Raw genomic sequence first — 24,459 nt, 5'->3', positions numbered from 1 at the left:
AATCAGAAGGCCAGGGGTCAAAGATCAGTCTTGATACTTATTGCTTGAGTGACCTTGACAAGTCACCTCTGCTGCGTGGGAAGTCCGTTTTCTTCTTTGTAAAGGGTTGATCTAGAGAGCCTCTGGGCTCCCCTTTAGCTCCAGACTCATGACCTTAAGTGTCTTGGCCCTTTAACTCTTGGTGCCTCGGTTTCCTCACTTGTAAAATGAGGCAGTTGGGCCCCATGGCCTCCGAGGTCCCCTCCAGGACTGAGCTAATGGTCCCCCAAAGCCAAAGCTCAAGGGGGCCATTGAGCAGCCTCAGACAATGGGGCTTAGATGTGTGTTGGATCCTGGAAATTTGGGTTTGTTTTTAAATGTTACCTTGAGTCTGGTTCCAGAACATCAAATCCAGTTTTTGTTTTTAAAAATAGAAATGTCATCGATTTGACAGGAGCTCTTAGTCAGCTCTAACTCGGTGATCTGAATGACTGCGATGTGGCCTGAATTCCTCGCCCCCACCCTTGGTATTGTCCTTAGTTGGTTTATTTTTGATTTTTAAAAGGTGGTGACTAATAGTGGTGAAGGCCTTTATGGAGCTGGAGCCCTCCGCTCCGGTCCCCCCCAGCCTCCTTCACCCCCGTGTTCTCAGCACTCGCCGGCCGCCATCTTTGCCACCATAGTTTCTTGTTAGACACAAGCTGGAGACTGCCTTTAAGATGGGTCTCTCCCTTCTCTGCCCGGCCTGGCTGTGACTCATTCTGCCAGTGTTTCTGTCCCGTCAGAGTGTCAGCTCCTTGAGAGCAGGGACCATGTCATTCTTTGCTGTCTGCCATAGGTGGCGCCTAATAAGTGCTAATTGACTGAGTGACCTCAGGAACCCCCAGATTCAGATTGCTTGAATTCTTCCTGAGCTTCAGCCAAACTGGTAGGCTTGGCTATGGGCTCAGGACTAACTCCTGCACTTACTTATTTTTGCCTTTGATCTCCCACCTGTGGGTGGGTGACTGCAGACCCTTCGCTGAAGCCATCCCTGCCCTTGAGGGGCTTGCAAAGCCCCTTCCGCCACCCCCTCTGGGCCCCTTTTCCCAATTCTAGATTCATGACAAGTTCCTAACAAGGTTCCAGAAGAGAGGCTTTAACATTACTCTTGGGAACCCAGCTTTAGCGCCGCGAGGCCCCTCAGACACCATCTGGGCTCATTCTACAGATGAGGAAACTGAGACCTGGGAGGTCATCAGGGCAAGGAGCCGAACCCACGTCCTCCGAATCCCTTCCCACCACACCACACTACCTCCTTCCTTATCTTCTTTTTAAACTTTTTTATTTTCAAAGATAGTTTTCAACATTCACTCTTGCAAAACCTTGTGTTCCCCAGTTTTTTCTCCCTCCCTTGCCCTCACCTTCTCCCCTGGATGGCAAGTAATCCAATATACGTTAAACATGCTTCCACAACTTGTTAAACTCTTCTTGCTGCAGGACCTGGCTTGGGTGCCCATATTCTTCAAGCTCCCTCCCACCTTGTCCACTCCCATCTCCTCCCTAGCTCAGCTCACGCGCCCCTTCCATCCCTTCCTGGTCTTTCCTGGCGCTGGGGCCTCCTCCTGCCCATCACCCCTGTGTCTCCTGGGCTAGCTCAGCAGCCCCCGCACTGTGCTGAGCTACTCACCTACCTCTGTTATTTTTGTCTTACTTCTCCTAGTAGATCACAGGACCCTTGAGGGCAGAGTCTTTTGTGTTTTCTCTCTGACCTCCATTCTCCTTGCAGCAGAAGGGCTTGATACATTCTTGTTCAATAGAATTAAATTGGTTGAGTGGTGAGGGAAAAAATCTACAGAAATATAAATAGAAGCACTAAAAGATGCATTAGGTCGCAATCCAGGCTCACGTGCCCTTTCTTATAGTCACAACTGTACATTTGTTTGGTCGCCTCTGGATTCTTATTAGAAAGCAAACAGGGAAACTTTGGGGAGAACCCATTCTCTCCTCCCTTCTTCCACAAAGTTCCTGCAGTTCAGCTACCAGACTCTCAGCTCTGGCACTTTCATCTCTTTCGCATAGGAATTCTTTTTTTTTTTTTTTGGTTGAGGCAATTGGGGTTAAGTGACTTGCCCAGGGTCACACAGCTAGGAAGTGTTAAGTGTCTGAGGTCAGATTTGAACTGAGGTCAGGTCCTCCTGACTTCAGGGCTGGTGCTCTATCTACTGGGCCACCTTGATGCCCCTACATATGATTTTTTTTTTTTTTTTAAGAAATGTGGTGGTAACTTAGTTTATGGTTATAGAGGATGCCATGACCAGATCACCAGTTCCCTCCCTCCCTCTTCCTCCCTTCCTTCCTTTCCCTCCCTCCCTCCCTTCTTTCCTTCCTTCCTTCATCCCTCCCTCCTTCCCTTCCTTCCTTCTTTCTTCCCTCCTTCCCTCCCTCCCTTCCTCCCTTTTTCCCTTCCTTCCTCCCTTTCTCTTCCCTTCCTCCTTCACAGCAGCCATATAAGCAAAGCATGATGAGAGCTTGGATCAGGCCAGTTGGTGTTTGAGTGAAGAGAGAGCTCATTTGCCAGAGGCCTTGTGGATCAGGAGGTGAGGCTGGCCTGAGTGACAGATCTGGAGCCTGGAAGGATGCCAAAGCCCTGGAGAGGAACGGGAAAGTGAGAGTGAAGGGTTCTGGGTACAGAGCCGACCCACCGGGGTTTCAGTTCTTGTTCCAGCTCTCGTGACCATGCCATGCTTCTGCTGAGGGGGCAGCTTGAAGGCTGTTGCCATTAAGGTGCTTATTAAGACTTTTGTCTGTGTATCCTCGGGTGTCGCACACACTGCTGGCCCTTAATAAATGGACGTTTATTGCACTGATAGGACTTGAAGCGTTCTGTAGAATAGTCACTAACGTTTACAGAGCACTTGGAATTGCAGTTCAGCTCTCCCAGCAATCCTGGGAAATAGAGGCTTTTATTATCCTCATTATCCTTACTCTATAAGGCAGACAGAGGCCAAGTGACATGTTCAGGATCACTCAGCTAGTGTCTGGTCACCTTGAATTCAGGGCTTGCTGACTTGGGGTTCCGCATTCTACTCACTTGCCACTTAGCTGATAAGAGAATATATGAAGAAAGGAGCTGGGGTTGGACCCAGAATAAACAAGGAACGGGGGAGCTAGTTGTCCGGCAGTGTCGGGAATGGGGCTGGGTTTGTGTGCCTGGGGAGGCGGCTGTGGCGTGCGGGCCGTTCCCTTTTGGGAATTGGCTGTGCGGCAGGTGCTTCTGTTACTTGGAGCTGAGCTAGTCCCAAAGATGGACGTCCTTTATTTGTTTGTGTTTGGGCTAAAGAAAAGGCCAATTCTCCAGCACGTAAATTAGTATCCTGTTTCTAATTTTATTGTCAACTCTAATAAAATGTATCAGAAGCAGCCTTCCACCTTCATTACACTCAACAGTGACTGTAAATACAACTCAAATGCAAAATCATTCACAGCAAATTGGAGTTTTACCCCCGGCTGTTGAGATTTGTCGTTCAGTCGTTTTCAGTCGCGTGCAACTCTTTGTGACCCCATTGGGGTTTCCTTGGCAGAGATTTCTTCTCCTGCTCACTTGAAGGGGAACAGGGAGAGGTGACTTGCCCACGATCACACAACGGGTAGATATCTGAAGCTGGAACTTGGGGCAATGAGCCTTCCTGACCCTACCATGGCCCCGGGGGCCGCCTGGCTCTTGAGGTTCTCCACCAAAAGTTTCTCCTTGACTCATTCACTATTTTCAGATCCTGCCACTCGTAAATAATGATTGTCCTTCACCAGAGAATCATAGCGAGGGTTCCTGCGGGAACTCCCTGAGATGCTTCTGCTGGCTTTAGGATTTCGGTGAAATTCTGGCCAGTGTACAAGGGAAGGGAGAGCAGCCAGTTTCTGAGTAATTCTTTCGTTGATCCCTTATTTCTAAAAACCGAGGAGTGTTCATCGTGCCTCTGACGGGAGTGTTTCCGTGTGAAACTGCTGACGGGGCTGGCGGGAAGGGCCTGGCCGAGGAGACTTCCCGGGTGCGGAAGCTCCCGAAGCCTCTTTCCTGCTGAGAATAGGTGCCTTCTCCACCTTCACAGAGACTCCTCGAGGATGTGCGTTAACCATTCGCCCAGGCTCGCGTTCCCAGTATTTGTCGAAGGCAGGACTTGCACTCGGCTCCTTCTGACTCAGATATATGGGAATAATGAAATTCATTACTTAAGAAATGTAAAGATAATTTCCTCCACTAGTGGTCAATAGTTTGAAACTGAGGCCCAATAGATGAACCGACAGTTAAACTGTTTTATAGATCTGCAGATTGTTTTTCCAGAGAAAAGACAATTAGCAAATTCATTAATAACCTCTCAAACTAATATTTAACAGATCTGTTAACCACTTGGTACCTGATTTATTCTTTTGGTTTTGAGCACCTAATTAATGAACTTTCTAATTGTTTTCCCCTGTGGCTATCAGGCAGCATTCATATTTGAGACCCATTTGTTTCAATGTTATGGGGGAAGCAGCGAGGCTTGTCTGTGCATCCCTCAGTGGTCCTCCTATGCATTTTGCTCAGCTGATGCCCCCCAATGGCAAAGATGCCCCTCACTGTCATTCTTGCCAAATAAGGACCAAACAAGCATCTTTCGATGCTGCGAGGCGCTCCCCCACCAAAAATGAGTTTTTCAGTAAATATGGACATGAAAATGTCTAGGGAATGAGTTTTTCAGTAAATGCTTAATAAGCACCTACTATGTGCTGGCACTGGGAATACCCCAAATGATGATAAACACCTTACTTGCTCTCCAGGAAGCATAGGACAAGAAAATGTTGGGTACTGGGAAATACTGCACAAAAAGGGAATGAGCCATTTATTGCCTTAAGGATAAGAAGACCAAAGTCCCTGCTCTCAGAGCACCTCCGTTCTCCTGGGAGAGCATGACCAGAGTCATAGCTAGACAGACATGAAGAAGAAACTCAGTCTCCTTTGGGGGGAGAGCAGGAAGAGCTTCCCATTGAGGAAGCATCATTGGAGCAAAAACCTCCAGACCCATGTTTCTCTGATCAAGACATTTGGCCCCAGGGTTTCCGACATAGTTGAGGGACTTGGTCAGGGCTCATTGGTTTCCATATGCTGGGACCAGCCTCCCCTCTGCCCAGAAGCTCTGCACTTTGCCTCTTCCCTTGAGAGCCAAGGGGACCAGGATGAGCAGGGCCCCAGGAGGAGCCGGTGAATCCAGGCCTTCAGACCGTCCCCTTCCACAGTTGGGCAAACTGAGTTCCTACCCTGGAAATTTTGTCCAATTTAAAAATTAAGCCCCAGCTCGCACTTTGAGAATCCCAAGGCCAGAGGAGCAGCTCTTTCTAGCTGAGGATATTAGAGTATCACAAACAATTCCAGTTAACCAAGTTCCTGGGATGGTGGTTGTCAAATCATTTCAGTCTGCCCAGCTCTCCGTGACCCCATTTAGGGGTTTCTTGGCAAAGCTACAGGAGCATTTGGCCTTCTCCAACTCATTTTACAGAGGAGGAAACTGAGGCAGACAGGATGAAGTGACCTGTGGCTAGTATGGGTTGCTCCCCATGCACAGTGGTAGAATGGGGAAGTTGGCACCTATTGAAGACCAGCTTCTAGAGTGAGAGCAGCCGGCCACAGGGTGATTGTGGGAGAAAGAGGCGAAATGTGGAGTCAGAAGCCCAGCTTTAAATGTCAGTCCTGCTACTGACCATGCGCTGGTCACTGCCCTCCGCCATATGAGGCCGCCAGGGAATCGGGTCCCCCCACTCCCCAAGAGTTCGCCTGGTCACAGCATGTGGGCCACAAGCATGGCACTAACAGGATCCGAAAAGGCTTCCTGCAGGGAGCTTTTGTGAGGGGCAGGCTGAGGATGGCAGGGGCATAGGCTCCAAGATGGTGGATAGAGTCTTTGTGGGCCGAATAGAGAACAAGCCAGTTGGGACCGTTTAGAGATCATAAGAGGAAAGGTGAGATGAGAAAAGGTGGATGATGGGAGGAGGTGGGGGAAAGAAGGGCAGATCGCGACTGGATTATGTAAAGTGACTCATTCCCTACAGTGTCTGGAACGGAAAACATTTTTAATGGAGCGTACTCTGTGTTATAGACAGTGGCCTTCCAGAGACCAGTTTATTAAATTATTCTAAACATTTCCATACTTTGATCAAGAGAAAATCCAGAGAGACAGAAATTCCTCCTGCTTTTGAAAATCTCTTACACAAACTCCTTCCACTCAACGTCAGTCAACAAACATTGTAAGTGCTTGTTCTGGGTGGGCGCTGTTCTTAACCCTGGGAATAAGAGAAAGGCGGAGCCACGATCCACGGTCCTTGGGTTCTTGACGTTCTCCTGGAATTCTAATATTCCCAGACAGAATGCCCTGATAAGATGCAGCATGGTTTACAAACTTCAGGTGATGGTTTTGTTTCAAGCAGAATAATCATCACTGAATTCTGGAGAAATTTTTCCCTAAAAACATTCAATTTCTCTTTAAAATTCTCTCCCATGAGTCTCCTTTCTGCCAGGTCAAAGGTCAACTCGAGACACTTGTATTACTCATGTGAATTAACTTCTCCCTTTTCTCCGTCTGATCAGCATGTGGAAGGGCTCCTTCCTGGGTAAGCCAGTGAGACCTCTGGATGAATGGCACCAAAATGTTTCAAATGTGATCATTAAAGGAGCAATGAGGTTTCCCATTGAGACTAGAAGAAGGCCTTTGGGCTTAACCTCGATCCTAAAACTGTTTTGTAATATATTGGTAACTTGGGGGGGGGGGGGAGCAACTGGTATTCTTCTCCCCGGGTAGCTGAGTATTTACCGTCCTGAAAGCAAAAAGATTTTGTCATGAGTGATTCTCCCCAAATCAACTCCAGTTCCATGGTTTTTTAAAAATACCTCCCAGAAGTTTTATCCTTTGAGAACTTGATCAGGCAGGCAACTAGCTCACTATTTCTTTCATATGGGCAGATTTGGCTCCATTCAAGGGGCATCTTGCTAACAATAAAAACTAGGTCCAGTCCAAAGGCCTTCATCCTTACCAGCTGTCCAGCTACGTGCCTCTGACGGGGCGATCCTTTGTGTTAAGAGACTGTGTTTGAACAGCAGGGTGAAGGGTGAAAGGTGAGAGGTGAGGGTGCTTTCTCTCTGTTCCTCTCTCTTTTTTCATTTGGTTCTCTTGTAATTTCTTGTAAGGTTTTGTCTCTGCATATCTGTCCCTTTCTTTCCATCTCTCACTGTTTAGGTTTAGGCAGCATGAATAACGGTCCTTTCAGACAAAAGCAGAGAATCCAGAAAGGTTTATTTTAAGATCCAAACCTTGGGAAGCCCATTATCAGGGATATGAAATATTCATTACCATTGGATGTCTCATCAAGGTTTCTAACTTACTTCTCTCACTTTCTTTGGACTGAGTTGCAGACCGCTAATTGTAGAAAGGGCAGGTGTTGATGTTCTAAAACTGGTTTAAAGCGGGGGCTCTTAGCGTGAGCCCATTGAGACCCCCATGGATCAGTTTCAGGGAGGGGAACCAAGTTAGATGTGAAAACAATTATGTTTTAACTTTCTCCAGTCTTTAAAGTGAAATTTAACATTTCCTTCAGTTCTGAGCATAGGATATAAACATTATTCTGGGAAGGGCTCCATCAGCTTCATGAGACTGCCAGAGAGATCAGGGCACAAAAAAGGCAAAGAACCCCTGGCTTAAAGAGACTTTGAGGGCGGGGAGCGGGGGGCTTTCATTAGATGTGCCCTCACTTGATATGTTTTTGTAACTTCACAAAGAACCACACAGTGAGCCGTCTTCATCTAGAATCCCAGACCGACCCCTATGGCAGCGTGGCCCGGAGGTGCCGTCAGGGTGCCCACGTCTGTGGGGTCCTGGCTCTGCCACCTATTCCCTCCCTGATGTCACTGCATTTGTCATCCCGGAGTCCCAAAACCATAATCCCGTGACAGTAGGCAGCTCCCTCCCCTTTCTTGGACCCATTTCCTTTTGTGTGAAATGTGGAGGGGGGTGTTGGGCTAAGTGACTTCCAGGATCTTACTCGTAGGGTCAAAGTTCCATCTGCTCCCAGAAGTAATGGGGGCACATCATCGTTTCTTGAGGGGCCCACACATTGTGTTTGCCCACAGAAGCCGCATCTCACTAACTCAGTCATTTGTGCACATTGCCCTAGTTTCTGCTCAGCTCAGATAATACATTATTGGTTAAAATTAGAAAATGTGACTCCCTTTCCTCCCTGCCCTGCACCTCATTCCGGGGCCCAGGAATGAAACCACCAAAGGAGGTAATGAAATCTTTGGATTTGACCAGAAGCATTCCTTAATTTTAATGACCTAGGTTTTAAGCAATGATTAATCTTGGAATATCGCTCTTGATCACAGCCCTTCTGCAAAGGCTAAGATGGATTTTATGGCCCCTCCGGAGTACTAGCCCGATCTTGCTGAACCAACCCCCATCCACAGAATTTCCTTCTCCTTGCCATATTGGCGCTTAGCAAGGGAACCCTGTTACTGAGTCTGGGGAACATTTTTTGACTCGTACCGTGTGTAATTAGCGAGGCCCCGTTTTCCACATTTTCACTTTGCCTTTAAGCAAAAATGCATAAAAATAATTTGTGATCGTTTTCAAATAAAATATTTTAAACTAGTCGTGAATATTTTAAACACAGTTGTGCTACCAACATTTTAGTCGGGAGCCGTAGAAACGCGTATGACTGTGTTCCATTTCCCGGGCTGCTGAGGCGCCATCGTTTCCCGTGCCTCTGGTCTGGGCTTTGGACTCCATTAACCAGTCTCTCTAAAAGTAAGATCTCTAGAGTGCTTAAAAAAATTAATAATAGAAAGGCAAGTTCTGCATTAGCCAATCTGCGTGAACTGTAATTTAAACAAGGAGGCAGCCTTTTTTCCACCTTCCTTGACAAGGTTTACCTAACAGGACTAGCTTTTTATCAGCTTTTCTGTTTTGTATACAGTATGTTTACTTGAGTTTGTCTGCCGAGGGGTTTCTTTTAAACAGAAGAAAGGCATATGACAGGGGAGCGATTGCCTCTTACTTTTCAAATTTTGTCTGCATCGTTTCCAAATGTTTTGATTCTTGATCTTAGCCATTCCCCAAACAGAAGGAAGATTATGAGAAAACTGTAGAAGTATCAACTTTGGGGCATTGTTTGCTGGTCTTGAACTGAGATATTGTGTGTGTGTGTGTGTGTGTGTGTTTGTGTGTGTGTGTGTGTGTGTATGTGTGTGTTGTATTTTCCTCCCCTTTAAAATAACTAGGGTGGTCCTGGCATTCTCAATATCTAGACAGCTTTTCATCAGTCGCTCATCAGCATGCTAATTGCTGTATAACTAATTATGCCCTGAATTCCAGTTGATTTTCTTAATGAGACAGCTGGGTTAATTATGTAATCGTATGATTACATTAGCCTAGAGTGCCCTGGCAAAAAGTAATGCATCCAGTAATGTGATGTCATCGCATGAGCGTATTCACAAGGGCCGTATTCATCGTCTGTCTAACGACAGGGGCAGGCAACATTACCCACAGTGCTCTTTGTGTCAACAGTTACATCAAATTTATTAAAATCTGCCTTTTCTGCTTCTGGGCCATGTGCAGGGCCATCAAATGGCAAATTCCAAAGTTGGGATCCTCCTTTGATCGTGGGGAGGGTGGGGGCTGGCAGCGCCATCTCGGGCTCTTATCATTGGGCAAGAGCACATTGTTTTCTTTGGGTTGGCCTTTGGTTTTCCTTCAGGACGCCATATAAACTCTCGTGAAGTGTAGCAAAGACACGCTTCCTTCTTTGGAGAGCGCTTTTATAGGTTGTTGGACACCGCCGCTGTTTGGTTTTCATTGAGGCACGCCAAAGCTCATTTATAATGAGCTCTGCGTCCCGAAAGGAGCCCTAAATGGTTATTGCCAGTTGCTCCAAATTAAAATGATCTACATTTGGATGATTTTATATGAGGACAGTTGGCAGAAAGTCAGACGCCTCATTTGGTCTCGGCGTCACTTGGCGACTGCCCCAATTCTATGCCTCGGTTTACTTCTCTGTCAAATGCCGTCATCAGGTAAATCGTAGATGTTAGTGTTTTCTAGCCGACAGCAGTACTCATCCTGGCTGATCAACATTATTGGGAGAGAATAATCCTTTTGCTTAGGCTGTGTCACCATGGGCCATAGTGATGCTCATTGGCTGGATTATCATGAGGTTCTTGGAGTCCTGTGATGCATTATTAGGTAGGGTTTTCCCTCAAGATTCAGCTACGTCCTTTTCCCCAGTTAACTTTGTGTTGATTTGGTGAATAGCTGTACGCGTCCATCCGAACTGTTTGATTGTTTTTTAGTCACATCTAACCCTCTGTGACCACACTGGAGGTTTATCATTGCCTTCTGCAGCTCATTTTACAGATGAAGAAACTGAACAAACACGGTGAGGGGACTTGCCCAAGGTCACATATTTGGGAAGTGTCTGAGGCCAGATTTGACTCTGGGCCTAGCACTGTGCAGCCTTCCTGCTTTGTTTGTACATCTATCCATGATAAAATGTAATAACGTTGAAGGCAGAGATTGTTGTGCGTTTTATCTGTATGCCCTTGCATTTAGTATGGTACACATAGTAGGCACTCAATAAATGTTTATTGATTGTTGGAATTATCAGATGGCAATTAACCTCTCTGCAGATTGGAAATGTCCTATAAATGGTAACTAGGAATCACATCTTCCTGATCCAAATGGTGTAGAAAAGTAGGAGTTATAGGATTCTGCCCATCTGAGGGATTTTTTATATATTGTTGGATTGGTTTGGTTTGGTTTGGTTTGGTTTGGGGGGGGCGTGTTTTGTTAGCTCCCCAGAATCATTGAGTAAATAAAACTGCTGAGATCTAAGGACTGTAAAATTTGGAATGAGACATAACAATCCTAATGTGAGGCTTAAATGGCATTGGGAATAATTAACGAGACAAAAAGCTGCGATTTCCCAAGATTAGCATGCAGGTTGGGATTTGGCGTGCAGAAATTCATTGTTTTGGTCTCCAGCCCAAACATGCTAGAGCCATTATATTGTCATGGGGTAATTAGCTGTTCCTTTAATACAAGTAATAAAAATGAAGCCTCAGATGTGCTGGAGCACCGCCTTTTACATATCCCCAAACAATATCCCAGCACCCTCAGCGCTTAGTCACTCGGTTGCCTCGGCGCTGGTGGAAGGCTTGGAGATGTTGGAACGTTCACTTCATCCTTCATCCCGGGACGAGTTTTGCTACTTAAGCATTAACCTTTAATAGAGCTGATTTAAATATACATGTCATGATGAATAATTAGGAGATTGCAGGAATTTTCATTTACAATAATAGAATGCTTCTTAGAGATTGAAAATTGCATGAAAGGTCCGGTTCCCTCTCCCAGAGGCCTCCCTCTTATTTTTTTATGTCGCGAAATTCCTTGCGGAGTCGAGCTTGGGAGACTTGTTGTTTATTTGAAGCAGACACGGTGTCTTCTGGGGATCTTGGCCTTTAAAAATGAATGGATGGGGAAACTTGTTGCTAGAAATTTTAGGGGTAGAGGGCACCCTACAAGCACAGTCTTTTATAAATACAATTTATATTGGCAATTCTACAACTGGAGCAGAACTTAATAGAATTCTGCACAAGAGCAGCAAGTCGGATTTTAGCCTCTTTCATCACCCGCTATTTTAAGTTTCAATTGCAGCCCTTCGTGAAAGGGGCCGAGGATGCTCAAGGCTCTTCTTCCGGCTCCTTCCCCAACTTCAGAGCTGAGTCTATGAGAAGACTGAAAGCATCATTCTGTGCTTCTTCCCCAGCTGCCAGAAAGGGGGTCCCCTTCACCTGTCTGCACATGGACATGTTTCTTAACTGGCTAGACTGGAAGGCCCTTGAGGACAAGAGGCACAGCGTTCATATTCACACTTGTATTTACGGTGCTTGGCACATCGTCAGCATTTCATGAATGCTCCTTGATTGATCACCAGAGGGCCTTGAGACTGATCGGTGGCTGCACGAGACTTTTATGCAAGATCCGTTCCAAATCCCAGATTCTGTGGCCCTAAATTGCTCATTGATTGATCACCAGAGGGCCTTGAGACCAATTGGTGGAAGTAACTCAACATGTTTCATGTTGGTAGAGAAGACTCGAAGTGAGAGCTATCATCGGAAGGGCCGCCATAATGGTGGAGAGCTAGGAACATGGTGTACTTTCTGACACTTAGGACTACCCAAAAGTGGGTGATGGATTTACCCTTCTCTGAGATCTCCTGTTGGATACATACACTATAGCAAGGATCGCAGGGATCGACTTTGTGTAAAATCCATTCCAAATCCCAAATTCTGTGGTTCCTTAACTTCCATTAGGAACACTTTGAGAACTCCCCTTGTAGACAGTTCCCTGAAAAGACTTGAAAAATATGATTTGATAGAAATATTTTGATGCAAATTAAAATAATAAGGAAGAGCCACAAATAAGAAGTTGACTTTGCATAAACCAGAGGAAACGATGAGCAGCAAAGCTGAAGATTTTGGGTTGTGCCCCAAGTTGCTGGTGGCTACGCTAGTTACAAACTGCAGCCCCCTTCTTGTGATCCTGGCTCAGCATAGACCAGCAACATTCTTCTATAAACTCTCAGAGGCACTGGCATATTGAAGAACACATGGGCTTGTGGTTAATGTGTTAACTGAGGTACAATAGACTTATTATTTGTTTCCAGGAACCGAGGGTGGTCTGAAAAATTAATGACTACAGGGTTTGAAAATTAAGTGAACTCCCTAATATATACTCTTGTTGATCCACTGAGTTGGGTGTTTAGCATTCCTCAACGGGAGACTAAATCTTTGCCGTCATTTCCCCAGCGATGCTGGCGCCCATACGAATAATGTATTCAATAATCTTTTATAAGCTCGGTGGACTCCGGCGTTCTCCGACTCAGACCGAGGCTGCGAATTCCAAAGGAAACACCCCATCGGTGCCCAGCAGGTGTATTGTAATTGCCTTTTAGGCAGCGGCAGAAAAACGATCGCGTCGAAGCTAGGAGAACATTTAAAGTGTTTCTAATTTGTGCTGAATTAATGGTAAAGGAAAAACCAAAGATGAAGTGCTGTAAAAATCTATGGATATCGGTTCTCATTTCGGTTTAAAATTGTATTTTATGTAAGTAAATCTGATTGTGGATGCTATGTAGAATTTGCATCAATAGCTAGCATCCCCAGCTCTTTATGTTTTATTAGAGACGGGGCCCAAACACTGTAATTGTGTTCGTTTGTGACATTTCCAGCTGTTTCTATGATAATTGGGAGCAGCTGCCCTAGGCCCCTCGACCCAGAGTGACCCATTAGGGAGCTGTGGCCTAAGCTCAAGCTAAACCAACAAGTGGGCTCTGGGACGGGGATGAGTAATTGCTCCATTGACCAAAAGGGGCATTTTCACTCTGATTCTTGATTCCTCACCTCTCTGAGGGCCCCTAACCTTGTCAGAGGCCCCCAAAACTCCCAGTTTGACTTAATACTCCTATTCATTAACACTGCAGATGTCTGATGAAAAGTTAGCCCAATTCCTTCTTAATCTGGGTCTTTGGGAAGCCACAATATTTTCTGTCGTTCAGACTAGACTATCCCTTCGGTGTCTTCAGAGACCAAGGCCCGGTGGCTGAGAGAGCCCCAGGGAGCCCCCCCTCACTCTGGGTCTTAGGGTCTACCAGCATTTCTCTGCAGCTCTTTGTGCCTCTGCTGTCAGGTGTATTTGTCTTGTAATCAGCATCCAGGAATGGAAATCCTGCTGTTAAACTGTCACACGGTAGTAATGGTGAGACAGGCCCTTCAGCTCAGCTCTGAGGCAGGACATTTGTGGCTCTAACGCCTTGTAGGATGTCCGGCAGCAGCTTTTAAGCAAAATAAATCCCTCTGCCCTGGGGGGCAGAGCTGTCCAGCACCGGGAACAGGAGAGGGCCTCGTTGGGCTGTGCCAGAGGCTGCTGCCAGCCTCGCCTAGTCCTCCCTTTGCTCTCCAAGGGAGGCCGGGCCCAGGAAGCCCTCGTTCATAATGGCAGTGAGCAGGGGGTGCCCTCCTCCATGTTGTGCGGCCTGATGTCCAACTCCCGCCCAAGCCAACCCTTGTCTTTGCTTCCCTCCCTGTCCTGCAGATCCGGTCCCAGCCCTGGACCTCGGGCAGCAGCTCCAGCTCAAGGTCCAGCGCATGCACGATATTGAAACTGAAAACCAGAAGCTAAGGGAGACTCTGGAGGAATATAACAAAGAGTTTGCTGAAGTGAAAAATCAAGGTAGGCTGGGCTCCGTCAGGGTCCTGAAAGGCCGGGATCGTGCAGTCGGGGTGGGCGGGCGTCACGGGGTGGGCCCTCAGAGAGGTCGCGCCCAAGTGAAGGGCTTCTTTCTGTCCTGGAGCCGCATGTGCTCTATGGCCTCCTGATAGACGCTTCCTCCATCACGGGCTGATAGGATCTGCCTGGAAAAAACCCACGGTTGCCTGGGCCTCCAGGCAGGCCCCGCCTGTCAGAGCGCCAGCCCCTGATCAAAGGAGCCCAGCCAGGGAGTCGTTGCATAATTACTCCAGATGCATTAAGGCTCTGGACTCCTCCTGGGCCGTCTGGGGCTTCTCCGTCACAAGAGACTCAGCAGCAGCACCGTGCTGGGGCGGCCGCTCGGCCCGTAGGTCCAGAAGGAGCGCGGCCTCTTGCCTCGCCAGACGGGCTCAGGCTTGTCTTCCTTTTACAGAAACCAAAAAAAAAAAAAACAGCTTTCCTGCCCCAGAAAACAGAATGTCCTCATTTAAAGACCAGTTGCCCCTTTTTTCAGAAGCCCACTTGTTTCCCTGTGAGAACGACAGTTCTCTGTAACTAAGAGCTTTGCTTGGGGCGTGCGGTGGGGAAAGGGGGGGAGGTTGGGCTTCTTTCCAGGTGGCTCGGAGCAGGAGCTTGGTGGGATGGGAAGAGGCCGGGAAGAGGCTGAGGGAAACGGGATGAGCTTTTTGCTTCAGCCCGATGTTTGGCACAGCTACATAGAATTTGCATCAATAGCTAGCATCCTCAGCTCTTTATGTTTTACTAGAGACCAGGCCCAAACATTGTAATTGTGTTCGTTTGTGACATTTTCAGCTGTTAGTGTGATAATTGGGAGCAGCTGCCCTAGGCCTCTCGACCCAGGGTGACCCATTAGGGAGCTGTGGCCTAAACTCAAGCTGGACCAACAAGTGGGCTCTGGGACAGGGACAAGTAATTGCTCCATTGACCAAAAGGGGCGTTTTCTCTCTGATTCTTGATTCCTCACCTCTCCGAGGGTCCCTAGCCTTGTCGGAGGCCCCCCAAACCTCCAGTTTCACTTAATACTCCTGTTTGTTACCTTGGTCACCTTGGGGATGCTCAAAAAGGATCTTTCAAAGAACTGTTTTAGGAAAAACTGAGAGGATGAGCTCTCTCCCGTTTCAGACATTAGGCGGTGGGGACGCATGTTGGCCAGATACTAGAGAGGCGGCCCTTTGGCCCTTGATCGTTCCTCTGGCAGAGCCGGGTTTGGGAGCACATCTGGCTGCAGCTCTCTGCTTCAATTCTCTCTGCATCGCCCCTGTTTTCTCAAGGATAAAATCTGAATTTCTCAGCCTGACATTTAAAGCCTTTCACAGTCCAGCACTAGCCTGCCCTTCTAGTTTATTTCATATTAACTCTCGGCCCAGCATCAGTAAGACCGGAGATCAGATACGGCCTCAGACATTTAGACTTGTGACTCTGGGAAAATCACTTCCCCTCTGCCTGCCTTGGTTTCCCCATCTGTTCCACTGGGCATAACAGGAGCTCCTTCCTCCCAGTGTCATTTCAGTGAAATGAGATAGTTATATCACTTCCCCTCTGCCTGCCTCAGTTTCCCTATCTGTTAAATGGGGATAGCAAGAGTGCCCTCCTCCCAGAGTCATGTCAGTGAAATGAAATAGTTATATCACTTCCCCTCTGCTTGCCTCAGTTTCCCTATCTGTTAAATGGGGATAACAAGAGCGCCCTGCTCCCAGTGTTGTGACGGTGAAATGAGATAGTTATAAAGTCCTCCCCGCCGGCCTGGCTCACAGTAAGCTCGGTATAAATGGGAGCTGTCATTACCTTTAAGCTCTTTCCCCTCGGCAGTGTTCCACTGCAGCCCCCCTCGCTATTTGCTGTTCCAGGGACACACTGGTTCTAGAACGTCTCTCCCTCAGCCTCTACCCTTAGGATCCCTTGTGTCCAAGGCCCCCTTCCTGTGCCATGGAGCCCAGCATAGAGCCAACTCCAGGGCCTGCTCAGGACACCAGCTTCAGTGCAGTCACAGGTCCCCACAGCCAGATTGGGGGTGCTATCAGCACAGCCCCCCAGGAGCAGTAGAGACGGGGGCAGCTGGGCAGGACTCGCTCTGCAGAAAGCAGGCCCGGCCCGGGTCCCTGGAGACGCTCCTGGGCCACACGGTTCACAGGTGTCCGAGTTTGGGGCTTCCCACCAGAACCATTCCCCTAAAACATGCGACCCCCAAGGGATGACGCTTTCTCGAACCGTGTCCAGAGCCCGGTCCACAACCCACAGGTGTCAAGAGAAGGGGCAGTGCCCAATGGCCTCTGAACCTCTCCAGATGGTTCTTCCTCCAAGAAAGACTTGGTCCTCTCCTCCCGGTCCCCAGGGAGGAGCCGTGACTTGGGGTCAGTTGGCCTGTGCACCAGTCACTGGGCAGCCTAGGGCCTCTTACATCTCTGAGCTCCCTATTTGGAGCACGAACCCAGCTCTTCCCTGGGAGTTTGCCTCAGTCCTTAGGTCTCCCTCTCTGGCAGCCCTTTGGGGGAACGAAGCAGTAGAGGGGGCTTGGTGTCAGGAGAGTCCCCCCTCACCATAGGAAAGTCAGAGGGCTTCTGTAGACCTCAGTTTCCTCATCTGTAAAGTGGGAGGCTTTGCCTCTCTGGCCGTCAGGGTCCTTCTCTTCCCTTTCATGATCTGAGGATCCCCGGGAGACCTTGGATAGCCAGCTGCACTTTGGGATGAGCTCTCCAGCTGGGATCCCAGGGTGAACCTTCCAGGTTCAATGGCTCAGCTTGGAAAGGTGTCATTATGGAGCTGCAATTGCTGCGCTTCTCCTCCAGGGTTCTGGGGCCACACCTGGCCTCTAGCCCTGCTCTCCTGCCCTCCAGGCCCACTTCCTGGCCCTCCAGGCCCACTCCCTGGCCTAAGACAAGTGGGTCCTGCTTGTCTTTCCCCTTCCTGCCAGACTTGCCCCCTTCTCCGGCTTTCCTAAGCGGTATTTCCTGTTGTTCCCTTCCCAGCCATTTCCAGTGCCAGCCCCCCACCCTTACTTCTGGCCTGGGCATCTTGCTGCCATAAGGCAGCCTCAGGGGTCACTCGGGAGCTTTGGGATGAGCCTGGCCAGCCCAAGTCCCCCACAGAGTTCCGCCGTGCTGCCACCCACATGCCAAAAGCCAGGTTCAGTCCGCGGCAGGCTGCTGAGGCAGCCCGGCTCAGCTGCTTCCGTCTGCGCTCCAGAGGGGGCTAATTTAAGACTCATCGATAAGATGATATTATATTTTACCATTGATTTTGTTTCCCCTCTGCTTGTGTTAGAGAAACCTTCGTTCTCCTTCCCAGCAAAATCCATTGATCCTTCCCAACCTGAGCGCTTAAAGTTCAATTTAACGTTTAGGGAGTAAAAGGTCTCCGAAGGGACTCGTGGCCATTGATTTTATGTCAGAGTTGAAGAGGGAAAGCTTCAGATGTGCCAGCACTGGCCCGCGCAGCCTCGGGCCGGTTCCAGGGCCCCGAGCGGCAGGACGGCAGGGCCGGCAGCCGGCGGCTTCCTAACCAGAGCTTTCCTCCCCTTTGTAGAGGTCACAATCAAAGCACTTAAAGAGAAAATCCGGGAATATGAGCAGACCCTGAAGAACCAAGCGGAGAACATTGCTCTCGAAAAGGAACAGAAGCTACAAAATGACTTTGCAGAGAAGGAGCGGTGAGTGTTCTCAGGATTCATGGCACTCAAAGAGCCCGGGGGAGATGGGCCTCCTCCTCTGTGCCCTGCTGCCCACCCACCATTGGCACTGTGGGGCAGCCCCCTGGCAGGCACCGTGCCCCTCAGCAAGGGGTGTGACAGTGAGCCTGGAGAGACCATTCCGGGGGCAGCCTCCGGGCTTCTGAGGGCCGGTCTTCCTCCTTTGGGAGACTCGTGAGGGCCTGTGATGCATGGTACCAGTCATCAAGGGCCCTTCCCCTGTACTGAAGGCTTAATTTAGTCACATGGGCCAGCAGCACATAGGTCTTGGCCCCATTTTCCCACAATTCCACCATAAATTGAAATAATAGTCCAAGGAAATTGGGAGAATGGCAGTTTGTTGGTAGTTATTTCATTGGAGCAAGCTCCGGGCCCGAGGTCAGCCTCTGAATTTTGATGACATTTCTCCCACAGTAAATCAGAGGGCAATTCCCTCTCTCTGCTCAGCTCTGAGGAAGCGGGGATCCCTTGTCGGGTTCACCCGTTTGCATTAAGGCTCAGCCTTTCCAGTATATTGAGTTAGTTCTGGGCCTGGGCCGGGAGTCACCCTGCTGATGGGGGTAGGGGAAGGGCTGCCTGTGTCTGCTTGTGGGAATGTGTTTGTATGTGACTTATTGACTTTTACTGAAGTTTACTCCCCCCCCCCTTTCCCCTCCACCACTCACAAATAAAAAGAAGGGGCAACTATTTTTAAAAGGAACCATTTTTCAGGGCTTCCCTACCTGGGGCGGGGGGAGAGTCAACAAACTAGTTTGGGATTTTTTTTTGGGGGGGGGAGTTTAGATCCCTACACCTTAATATAATTGGACTCTTGTAATCTGTTCAATTTAAAAATATACTTCTATCCATAGATTTCCCCAGAATGCAAAGGGGGGGAAGGCTACGATGCAAAAATGCTCAACAACCGCTGATTTAATAGAAGGGATATTTATATTTCCACAAATCAAAAGAGCAGACTTGTAGGAGCTGCTAAAAATGACATAAATTTGCATTTTTAAAAGCCCCTCACACAAACCCAAAGCCTTCCCCTTAACTCGCTAGAGTGACAAGAAATATTTTTAAATATTTGATTAAAAATAAAATATATAATTAGATTAAGACTGACATCCTGCCCATGTTCACGTGCGGTGGAGAAACTGGAGTTCGGCTCCCCGATCAAACGTAGCGTTTCTCCCGAAAGCCAAGATGGGAAAGTCCATTTCCCATTGATTCCATTCCCTAGAAACCGAAATGACAACCTTTGGCCAGATTGTCCTGGAAATTTGTCCACGGGAGGAGCATCCTGTATGCTTGGAATAGCATCCACTGGGAAGCGCAAATACATTCCCCCTGCTGTGGAAACACAGGTCTAGACCCAAAGAAAAAAAAGAAAGAATTAAAAAAAAAAAAAAAAACTTTGAAGGAAGTTCTTGCTCTGACTTTGGGTCCACATGAATGTGTCAGTGAAAGATTGTTGAGGGCCAGTCTGATTAAAAAACTTTCCTTTTTTTTTTTTTTTTTTATTTATTTTTTTTTTTTTTGCAACGCAAGTGGAATTAAGTGACTTGCCCGGGGTCACATAGCTAGTACATTTCAAGTATCTGAAGTCACATTTGAACCCAGGTTTTCTAGACTCCAGGGGGCACTCTATCCGCTGCACCACCTTTTTTTTTTTTTTTTTTAAAGAAAGTATCATTGATTTGTTTTTATACCACCTGTACTTCCCATTGTATCCTCCCCTCCATATTGCAAAAGAATCATACATTGTTTAAAAAAATAAGAAGAAATAATAGTAGTAATAACAAGGGGGGAGCCAATTTAGCAACCAGCCTATCTAGAAAGTATGACCTTGTATGTATTATTACATACCTGTAGTCCCCTACCTTTCCAAAGAAGAAATGGGAGCTATTTTCTCATTTGCATCAACTCGGTAAATCTGAGCAGCTCTCCCTCCGACTCCAGGAAATCAGGAAGGTGACAATAAAATAGGTGGTGCTGTAGGTCTGGGCGGGAGCACGTGGTAGGGCTATGGTCCCGGTTGTGGCCGCGCTCGCGGCCCGGTGGCTTCCTCCACGGCTCAGCTGCCTCAGACTCGTGCCGGGGCCCAGTGTGTGCAGTGTCAAAGTGATGAGCCAGCGCCCTGACGCGCAGGGTGGTTGAGGTGCCGGTTCCCATGGAGGTCCCACAGCGAGCGCCTGGCTAGCTGCATGATCGCGGTGAGCTGGCCGGTCCCTGGGCCCTGCTGCCCCTCATCTCAGAAACATGGTCCCAACTCTCCTCCCTTCTCTTTCTTTTTTCAGAAAGTTGCAAGAAACACAGATGTCCACGGCCTCCAAGCTGGAGGAAGCCGAGCATAAAGTTCAGACTTTGCAAACAGGTGGGCACTTTGATTTTCCTTGAACTTGGATTTGTGCTCCCATGGGGGCCTGGGATGGGAGCAGAGACTAAATCTCTAAAGCAGCTGCTGCCCAAGGAGGAGTCGGGGAGAGAGGGGGCACACATCCCCCCATCAGGGAGACCTGAATTCAGGTCCTGCCTCTGACGTGGTTGGCTATAGACCACTCTGAGCCTCAGTCTTCCGGTGTATGAAATGAGTGCCGTGAGACTTGTGGCCAGACACCTCGGAGCGGTTCTCAAGCGGAGCCTCTGCCACCCTTTACAAGAGCCATCCCATCAGGGCCAGTCCTGGCTGCACCTTTACAAGTGGTGGGGAGGCCGCCCTCACCCAGAGAGCTTCATCCCAGTGAGCCCCGTACAGAAGAACAGGGGAGCAAAGCCAATTGGGGGCTGTGAGCATGGCCCAGGGACCAGGTGGACACGGCCAGACTGGTCTTTCTCTGTCTCTCTGTGTCTGTGTATCTATGAATCTCTGTGTCTCTGTCTCTTTCTTTGTGTGGTGTTGTCTGTCTCCCTCTGTGTGTGTGTCTGTCCCTATCTCTGTCTTTCCTCCATGTTTGTTTCTGTGTCTGTGTTCTCTGCCTCTGTGTATATCTCTCTTCCCTCTGTCTCAGTCCCTCTCTTTTGTGTGTGTAGCTATCTCTCTGCTTGTCTCTGTGTTTGTCTCTCTGTGTCTCTTCTCTGTATGTGTGTTTTTCTGTCTCTGTCTCCTCTCTGTGTCTCTGTTTCTGTCATGCTTTCTCCGTCTCTGCCTCCCTCTCTGTCTTTTCTCCCTGTCTCTGTCTCTCTGTCTCTGTCTCTCTTTGTCTCTGTCTCTTGTCTCTGTTTCTGTCTCTTTTCTCTGTGTCTCTCTTTTTCTTTCCTTCTTTCTTTTCCTCCCTCCCTCCCACCTCCTTAGTATATAAACCCAGTCATGAGTGGGATCAGCAAGCGAAGGGTATGAATCACTTCGTACATTTTCATGAATTGTTCCAAACTCTCTTTCAAAACGAGTCACTAATATGTCAGCTGTGGGGGAGAAAACTCCTGTTGTCATGAATTGTACCTCAGGAAACCTCTAATAGCAAATCTTTAAAAAGGTGAAGAAGTTCTCTCCCAAGAAGCGATATACGATATTTTTTATAGTTTATTTTGAAAATATGATCGATAACGAGTTGTCTGTACCAAGTGCCAGGGCAGCTAAACTTGCTCTCGAACTACGTATAAGTCCAATAATTTTCAGTTCACAAAGTGTTCAAATTTTTTCATCTCCCTTCTAAGTTGCCCCAGTCCCTTCTCCATCAGTTTTCCTCGTATATGTGGAAGGCTTAATTAATTAGACGTTCAAGGATAGGCAGGATTATATAGTCAAAGGGATGGCGCTCCCTGAATGTACCTATTTGAAATCATTTGAATCAAAATGCTAAGCGTTTTCTCTGTGGCGTGCGCTAAAATCATAATTTCCTTTTTAAAAAAGGTAGATAAGACTGTCGAGGGAGAGACTGGGAGGGGAAGTTGATGAGAGCGACTTTGCAGGACAAGACTTTAAAATATATTACGAAGCATTTCTCATCAAAATTATCTGGGGAAAATAGAGAAATAAGTCAGTGCAAGAGAAATACTCTCAACGTTCAATCCAATATTTATTAAAAATTAGTGATTGATTAACCTGGATGAAAAGTGGGTTCATCAAAATGGAATTCATCATTCAGCAAGTGTGCTTGGGAAATTTGGATTTGTAGTGTGGTGGGAAATGTGTTTAGATGGCCATCTCACACTATATAAGTCATTGGATTCCAGCTGGATTCTAGACTTAAGCACAAAAATAAGAATTGTCTAAAATATGGAAGGAAATGGTGTAGAGAGCGAGAACTCTGGAGAAGTATACTTGAAACAAGGATACTTACAACAAGGTGTTAACTTAGTGTGATTGATGAGACAAGGGTTATCTAATTTACATATACTTAGTACTTAGCATGGTGATGTCATGGTTCTCTAGTTCACACATGCTCAGTGTGCTGTAATGATGTCATTGTAATAGGGTATTTAAGGGCTGAAAAGGACTGGAAAGGGGACATTCTATCTTTGACCATCCTCCTGGTGGCTCTCCTGCCTCCTGCACTAAGATCAAGACTGGAGCTGGAATAAAGACTCTAGACTCTATTCCTGACCATTCTCATGGTGTCTATCCTGCTGAGAACAAGGCCCATCCGAAGGACCTCCAGAAAGCTAGCCCAGACATTACAAAATGGAATAATGTATTAATATAGAGTAATGGAGAAAAGATAGGTTTCTTTCTATTCCTCATGTGAAAGCAATTATTTGAGACAGTATATGCATTTTTACATTAATAATAAGTCTATACAACAAGAAAATATATTTTAAAAGAAAAAAGAATTACAAAATACTTATTGCCAAAAAATACCCAACAAATAGATAAAAGTCTTGATATCAAAAATATACCAAAAAATTGCTAAGCAATTTACATAGGTAACTCTGTAGTAGAAAAATTACCAGAGGAGATATGCAGTTTTCAAGAAATTAATATTAATAACCATTTGAAAAACTGATCATTATTAAAGAAATGTAAATATCTTGAAGACACTACCTAACACCTATCAACTTAGCAAGAATAAGCAGCCGCGAAAACTCAATGCTGGCAGGCTTGTGGTCATACAGGTACGCTCACAACTCCTTGAGATTTTTGGAGTGTGGTATGACCGGTGTAAAGCAAAAGTTATAGAAATAATCATCTCTTTCTACCTAATGTTTCTATTTTAGGATTATCCCCTGAAAAAAGAGGTAATCAAAAATAAATCTTTTCTTTTTTCTCCCCCTGAGGCAATTGGGGTTAAATGACTTGCCTAGGGTCAAACAGCTAGGAAGTGCTCAGTATCTGAGTCCAGATTTGAACTCAGGTCCTCCTGACTTCAGGGTCGGTGCTCTATCCATTGCACCACCTAGCTGCCCCAGAGCTACTTATCTTTCCAAAGATTTTCATAACATTTTTTGTAGTTTATAAAAAACTGGAAGCAAATTCTCAATGTCTGACTACTGGGCAATGATTAACAAATTGTGATATGTGGATGTAATGGAATACTGTGATGCTTTTATGATAAAACAATATGGAGATTACCAAGAAATGTGCAAAGGCTTTTGTGAAATCATGCAAACCACCATCACCACCTTAAAAAAAAAAAAAAAAAAAAAAAAACACCCAGAAATGTAATTTATTTAAGAAACAAACCCTCAGCCAAATCCTGTCTTTTACTTGAGAGGTACAGTTGGAAGGAAAAAGGAGTTTGTATTTGTATTTACAAGCTAAAAAGCCACTACTCTAGCCTTTATCTGTTTGTGTTTTGCCTTTTAGCCCTGGAGAAAACTCGAACAGAATTATTTGACCTGAAAACCAAATATGATGAAGAAACTACTGCAAAGTAAGTTTTTAAACCCCCACTTTCTCCTGTGCCTGTCGTGTTGTGATCGATTAACCAGACCACGTCTGGCTCTTTTTCCCGCCCTGGTCGTGTGCTCGCTAGGATGGGTTAAAAGGGCGGGAGCCTCGCCTGCACTGGGAGGTCCTTGGGATGCCGGGACAACAGGTTTGTTGCTCCTGTGGGGGCTGAGCAGTTGACCCTCCTGCTCCTCCTTCTGGCCTTCCTCATGCTCCTCCTCCTGGCCCTCCTCATGCTCCTCCTCCTGGCCCTCCTCATGCTCCTCCTCCTGGTCCTCTTCCAGCCTGCCTGGTCCAGCAGAGGGTCCAAGGACCCAGGAGAGAGTCTGTGGTGAGTTTGGATAGGTCTCGCTTTGTTCAGCAGAGCTGGGAGGAGGCCTCAGGGTACACTTTTATAAATGAGGAAATTGGGGGCCTTCTCATCCCCGGAGTCTGGTCAGAAGTGGAGGCAGCCCATTTCTGGAGGTCCTGAAAAGACCTCGGTTTCTTTGTAATAAAATGGGAGGAGGGGAGGTTCTCCGAGGGTCTGAACCTTGCGATCCCGAGTTGCTCTGGTTGGTGTCGGTGGGACCCTGTTTTATATGGTGCGATGGCCTCTGCGCTGGCCAGAGAGAAGGAACCCTTTTGTGGCTCTGTCAAAGGGATGGCACTTTCCAGCC

At 47.3% G+C, this 24,459-nt stretch overlaps 1 protein-coding gene across 1 annotated transcript in view; it reads left to right on the top strand.

Moving 5' to 3' along the window:
- Positions 1-24,459, top strand: part of CUX1 (cut like homeobox 1) — a 244,211-nt gene that overhangs the window by 114,751 nt on the left and 105,001 nt on the right. The window contains exons 4-7 of the mRNA XM_031968006.1: positions 14,130-14,267; positions 17,829-17,952; positions 20,271-20,347; positions 23,717-23,783. Coding sequence (XP_031823866.1) covers positions 14,183-14,267; positions 17,829-17,952; positions 20,271-20,347; positions 23,717-23,783 — 353 coding nt within the window. The 5' untranslated portion in view covers positions 14,130-14,182. The remainder of the gene's footprint in view (positions 1-14,129; positions 14,268-17,828; positions 17,953-20,270; positions 20,348-23,716; positions 23,784-24,459) is intronic.

This window comes from Sarcophilus harrisii, chromosome 4, assembly GCF_902635505.1.
Source record: "Sarcophilus harrisii chromosome 4, mSarHar1.11, whole genome shotgun sequence".
Taxonomy (NCBI): Eukaryota; Metazoa; Chordata; class Mammalia; order Dasyuromorphia; family Dasyuridae; genus Sarcophilus; species Sarcophilus harrisii.
The sequence above is the reverse complement of the archived record's forward strand: the minus strand, read 5'-3'. Positions and strand labels throughout refer to the sequence as shown.